The 6,667-nt window shown below is 42.0% G+C and overlaps 1 protein-coding gene across 1 annotated transcript in view; it reads left to right on the forward strand.

Moving 5' to 3' along the window:
- Window positions 1-6,108, forward strand: part of LOC121535459 (kelch-like protein 24) — a 43,163-nt gene extending 37,055 nt beyond the window's left edge. Inside the window, exons 7-8 of the mRNA XM_041842553.2 lie at window positions 2,425-2,613; window positions 2,918-6,108. Of these exons, the coding sequence (XP_041698487.1) occupies window positions 2,425-2,613; window positions 2,918-3,121 (393 nt within the window). The 3' untranslated portion in view covers window positions 3,122-6,108. The remainder of the gene's footprint in view (window positions 1-2,424; window positions 2,614-2,917) is intronic.
- The last annotated feature ends 559 nt before the right edge of the window (window positions 6,109-6,667 follow it).

Consider the following 6,667-nt stretch of genomic DNA (forward strand, 5'->3'; position numbering starts at 1 on the left):
ATAGGATTGAGGTCAGGGCTTTGTGATGGCCACTCCAATACCTTGACTTTGTTGTCTTTAAGCCATTTTGCCACAACTTTGGAAGCATGCTTGGGGTTATTGTCCATTTGGAAGACCCATTTGCAACCAAGCTTTAACTTCCTGACTGATGTCCTGAAATGTTGCTTCAATATATCCACATAATTTTCCTTCCTCATGATGCCATCTATTTTTTGTGAAGTGCACCAGTCCCTCCTGCAGCAAAGCACCCTCACAGCATGATGCTGCAACCCCCGTGCTTCACGGTTGGGATGGTGTTCTTCGGCTTGCAAGCGTCCCCCTTTTTCCTCCAAACATAAGGATGGTCATTATGGCCAAACAGTTCTATTTTTGTTTCATCAGACCAGAGGACATTTCTCCAAAAAGTACGATCTTTGTCCCCATGTGCAGTTGCAAACTGTAGTCTGGCTTTTTTATGGCGGTTTTGGAGCAGTGGTTTCTTCCTTGCTGAGCGGCCTTTCAGGTTATGTCGATATAGGACTCATTTTACTGTGGATATAGAAACTTTTGAACCTGTTTCCTCCAGCATCTTCACAAGGTCCTTTGCTGTTGTTCTGGGATTGATTTGCACTTTTCGCACCAAAGTACGTTCATCTCTAGGAGACAGAACGCGTCTCCTTCCTGAGCGGTATGACGGCTGCGTGGTCCCATGGTGTTTATACTTGCGTACTATTGTTTGTACAGATGAACGTGGTACCTTCAGGCGTTTGGAAATTGCTCCCAAGGATGAACCAGACTTGTGGTGGTCTACAATGTTTTTTCTGAGGTCTTGGCTGATTTCTTTTGATTTTCCCATGATGTCAAGCAAAGAGGCACTGAGTTTGAAGGTAGGCCTTGAAATATATCCACAGGTACACCTCCAATTGACTCAAATGATGTCAATTAGCCTATCAGAAGCTTCTAAAGCCATAACATCATTTTCAACTTAGTTTATGTAAACTTCTGACCCACTGGAATTGTGATACAGTGAATTATAAGTGAAATAATCTGTCTGTAAACAATTATTGGAAAAATGACTTGTGTCATGTACAAAGTAGTTTTTACAAAGGGTCTTAGACTAGGAGTACTGATCTAGGATCAATTTAGCCTTTCAGATTATAATGAGTAAGACAGGAGATCTGATCACAGATCAGCACTCCTACTCTGATATGAATACGGGTCCAGGACAATCATATCTCCTGGAAGTAGTGCGGCAGTCAGTTTTCGGTAGGTAGCTTAGTGGTTAAGAGCGTTGTGCCAGTAACCGAAAGGTTGCTGGTTCTAATCCCCGAGCCGACTTGGTGAAAAATCTGTCGATGTGCCCTAATTGCTCCTGTAAGTTGCTCTGGATAAGAGCGTCTGCTAATTGACCTAAATGTAAATGTTTTCTCCATCCTCCTCTTGGAACCAGTGGTGATGTCTGATAAATGAACACAGACAAAGACAGACAACAAAGGCTGCAGTGTCTCTGTCTCTCTCTCAGGTAGCACAGATATCACACTTGGGCTCTAGTCTAATAGTATTTTAATAGTTATATTTCCTTTCCTAGTCCCCTTTGTCTCCTTTCCTAGAAACGTGTCACCTTTCCTATTGTCTCATTTGACTATTTTCCTAGAAACGTGTCACCTTTCCTATAGTCTCATTTGACTACTTTCCTAGAAACTTGTCACATTTCCAATAGTTTAATTTGTCTCCTGTCCTAGCCGCCCCTTTGCATCACAGGTTGACACTTATTGTCATGAATCGTGCTCTGGCAGAACTGAGCCATTTCCGCTAGATGGGCCAGCTGTAAAAAGTATTTAAAGCACCTGCTCTGTTTATGACCTTTAAAGGGAGAGAAAACAGGAAGGGAGAGAAAGAAGGTAAAGGAGGGAGGGAGGGAGGGAGGGAGGCAGGTAGGGAGGGAGGGAGGGAGGTAGGGAGAGACTCATGGTTTGGCCAGGAGCCCTCATAGTATGAAAATAAAATGTATGCACTCACTAACTGTAAGTCGCTCTGGATAAGAGCGTCTGCTAAATGACTAAAATGTAAATAGTGTTTTGCATATCTTGCCGTAATACTTTCCACCACTGAACAGATAAGAAAATAGGTCAACTGAAAGATATATTATTGATTAATCCGAGATGTATATGTGTTAGATAACATGTCCAATTCCATATCTCTTGCTGGTACAATCAGTCTGTCCAACGTTTCTGCATGTTGCAAGTGTTTCTGCATGTTTCACCAAGATCCACGTAGGAAATAAATGTTGTACTGCATAATGTTTTCATGTGTTATGCTCTGAGTCCGTGTATCCTTGCACAGCTATATTTTTCAAACCACCGTTTTTAAACCTAACATAATGAATCAATCAATCATTAATCCATCAATCATCAATCAATCAATCAATCCACGTGCTCTCTCTAGGTCCAGTGCTATGACCCAGAGGCAGACACCTGGGCACTAAGGGCAAGCATCCCCATTGCAAAGCGTTGCATCACGGCGGTCTCTCTGAACAACCTGATCTATGTGTCAGGAGGTCTCACCAAGTCCATTTTCTGCTACGACCCTGCAGAGGACTACTGGATGCATGTGGTGCACACCTTCAGCAAACAGGTAATGTTGACACCAGCTGTGGCACTGGGAGACTGGAGATTGTGTTTCATTATCAACTTCAGAGCTGCTATGAGGTAACAATAGTCTATGAAAACAAATACAGTGTTCACATTACATCATATAACTGGAGATTTTTGATTTCACCCCCAAAGAATGTGAGGCAACAGTGATGAGGAACCTCTCTCTCTCTCTCTCTCTCTCTCTCTCTCTCTCTCTCTCTCTCTCTCTCTCTCTCTCTCTCTCTCTCTCTCTCTCTCTCTCTCTCTCTCTCTCTCTCTCTCTCTCTCTCTCTCTCGGTCTCCAGGAGAGCTGTGGCATGTCTGTGTGTAACGGGAAGATCTTCATCCTGGGTGGGCGGGGTGAAAACGGCGAGGCCTCGGACACCATCCTGTGTTACGACCCGGCAACAGGCATCATCACTGGGGTGGCCGCTATGCCTCGCCCCATCTCCTACCACGGCTGTGTCACCATCCATCGTTACAACGAGAAGTTCCTCCACCGGCCCTGACCACACACACACACACACACAGGATTATACATAAACACGCTTTCAGACACAATGAAAAATGTTTCTTGAGACCCGCTCTCTCAAAAAATGCTGCAAACAGACATTCACACATACTCACCCCACTTACACACACACACACACACACACATACACGCACATTCTTTGTTCATCTCAAGAAGCTACTCGTTTAGAAATTCAGACCACCTACAGCCCCAGTTTCCGATAAACTTATTTGCTCATTGTCCTATGTAGCAACTCTCTCTGTGGTTGGTATCATGGAATTCCTGCTATGCTACTGCTGATCCATCTCTGCCAGTTGTTGTTTTCTGGAGAACCAAACCACAGACGGGTTGTTTTGCCTCCAGGCACCACTACAGTATGTCAGCATCAGTGTGTAGGCCGTGGGCATTCCAGGGCCAGTAGCAGCTTCTCAGCTGCTCATCCTAAGAACCAGAGATTCTGCTCTTTGATGGACAGATAGTGAAATGGAAACAAAGTGTTGCTTTTAGAGATTACGGATGTTGTCATGTGGACAAGTGTTGACAGTGAATAGTGATAGTGAACAAGAAACAAAGCTTTGATTCAGACTTGAGAGAAATTCATTGGAACCTGGCTCTGATACTGAGGAATACTTAGGAAGCCAGTTTTAAAAGGCAAGATGTTATACTCATCACTCCACTGGCTGTATTTCAACTGTCTTAAAATGGCCTCCTCTTCCTTCGTGATCACTTGATAGTATCATGGAAACTTGTGTAACAGTATCATGGAATGTGTGGGAGTCCTTTTACCTGGAAGCCCAGAGGGTAGGGATGGAAGCTAGAGGGTAGAAATGTGGTCGAACTGAGTTTCATGACTTCAATTTGATATGGAGTTAAGCAGTAATTGTTTGGTATAAATATATATATTTTAATAGCTGATGGAAAAACAGAGGCCATGTTCAAATAGTATGAAAAGTTTTTCTTCCAGTGTCTCCTTTCATCTCCTCTCAATTACATGATTGATAGGAGGCAAGGAAAGGAGGCAAGGAAAGGAGGCCTTATTAGAGCATTGGGACACAGCCAGTTGTCTCTGCTCCTGCTCCCCTCCTGCTGTGGTCTGAACTCTGAATCTGCTCTCTCCTATTTCCATTTCCTGTTAGAGCTTCCCTCTACTTCCTCTTTCCATATCATCTCTTTTCTCCTCATATCCTACCTCTTACACTGACACTGTCATCATATTTCACGGTCGTCCTCCCTTTAATCTTTGGTACACACATACGCATATACATACACACAAACACACACAGACATGTATTTTATTTTTGAATTGATTAAATTATATTTGTTGGCCTTTTTTTACCTTTGGATATTTGTACTGATGTAGCTTTACCGGTGTGCTTGTTGCTACATATGTTTGGATAGTTGATCTGGATGTTGGGTGTGTGGGTGATTTAGTCGATATCAGATGCCTTTGTATATCAAGACTGTTCTGAATGACTGGTACAGTATATTATGTGACTTTTACCATATGTAAACCGCGTTACATCATAATAGACTGTTTGCTATTGTGCCGTTTACCCAGTGGCCTTGCCTCATATATGCAAATTCTATAGAACTCTGTGCCATACGTAGACTGTGTCACCTGTCACCTGTATACTTATGTAATGTACAGCTCATGTACACAGTGTAGCTCGGGGTAACCATGGTGACCTCCAGGTGTGTGTGCCATCAGCTCGTGCGAGCTGACACCAGTGTATTACCTCACACAGGATATGATCCATTGGCAGGTGTGACGGTGGAAATGTAAAGTCTTTATTCTGGTCAGTAAAAGTCTCCTTTTACTTTTGGTGTGGTTAGAATAGAGATGTATTGCTGTGAACTTTAAGGCTTTTTCTTTACTCCGTTTTGATTTAAATGTATACGTCTTTGTGGATCGTGTCTTTTTGGTGTTTTTTGTATCTGATAGCCCCAATTGTGCACTTTCACTATTATAAGTAGAAAATGAAAATATCGCAATGTAAATATGATTTTAGATTTCCTTTGTTTACTGTATCAGTAAATGTTCTTTGCTTTCATGTGACGTATGTGAGTGTGGTGAATGGAGCCTGCCAGTGACTCCTACTGGTCTGTGCCTGCTAATGCTCTGATTCCCCACAAATAAACCACCGGAAGCTATATTGGATGAGAGGAATGTTGGAATTCTTCAGAACCCCTCAAGTGTACTCTCATTCTCTCCCAGAATTCCTAGCTCAGGGTTTTATCTCAGTGGCACCAAACCAGAGGAGGCTGGCAGGCGAGAGAAAGAAAGATTGAAAGACAGAGAGAGAGAAAGAAAGAGTGAGTGTGAGTGCGTCTGTGACTTCATTGAGTATTTACACTAACAGGACAAAACAACATTGTCCTCATGTCTATGTAACACCATAATTTATGTTTTTCTCTATTAGCATTGTAGAGGTTTTGTTTCTGCCTTGTTGAGATTATCCTTTTTTTCTGATCATATTCTTACTCTTTCTATAGCTGTTGAGTGCTGGGATTAGGGTTAGGATTATGTGTGATTGCGTGATGCTTGTTTTTGATAATCTGTCACATGCAAATGGTCTCTACTCTATTTTGGATTACTCTCAGTGGGCAAGGCCTGGACAGGGGAGAAGTGGTTGATGGATGTGAATGCAGCATCAGGCCTTCGGCTCAGATCAAATCCCTGAGGTGACGTTGTTTTGAACCTGCTTCCATGGTAACCCTGGATTTCAACCGTGGATTTGATTAACTTGTGCAGCCTAAAGTACTTGTGTACAAGATGGAGGGTAGTACCGTCTGGAGAATGCAGTCCTTTATACCTTAATGGAATAAGCCAATATTGGATTAAAGTATGTATGATGTGATGTTTGAATCTTTCGTTCTTCTGTTTGTCGCTGAAAAAGTAACTTGGACTGTCTGAGCTACAGTATATCAGACGAATTGTTCACGTGTGTAAAATGAAGCATTAATAAAGTTCTTCTTTATACTGAACTCGGTGTACAGTTTTATGAAATATTGCAATACAATATATAAAATACCAGTTTAAAAACATAAATGGCAGCAATACTATGATATAGTGCAACTGTAGTAGATAAAACAAGCCATACATTACAGTCTTATAATCACAGTGATTGGAAGAATGTAAAGATACATGTCTGTCTGCCTGTCTACCACCCCCACTAAACCTATAGCCTGGAACGGAGAGGAGAGATTCCAAAGAAATGACACGACTACTAAACACTGTACAGGGTTGTTATTACAGTGGTGTCAATGTATCAACTACCTGTCAATCGTCTAAAGGAAGTTACCCGGGGGAGAAGTTACATGGAAATGCCTTATCGCACTTTACTCAAATGATGACTCATCAAGATACATCTGAAAACAGTCAAAGAACAATAAGGATATTTTTAAACACCAATTATTTCAGAGAATAATTCCACTACTTTGGAAAAGTGTTTTATTGTGGCTTTAGACTGAGGCTTTATTCATGGATATCTGGTTTGTTCGTGGCATTTTCACATAGGCTACACATGTAGAGCTGTACACTCTC

The sequence above is a fragment of the Coregonus clupeaformis genome, chromosome 21 (genome assembly GCF_020615455.1).
Source record: "Coregonus clupeaformis isolate EN_2021a chromosome 21, ASM2061545v1, whole genome shotgun sequence".
NCBI classification, from domain to species: Eukaryota; Metazoa; Chordata; class Actinopteri; order Salmoniformes; family Salmonidae; genus Coregonus; species Coregonus clupeaformis.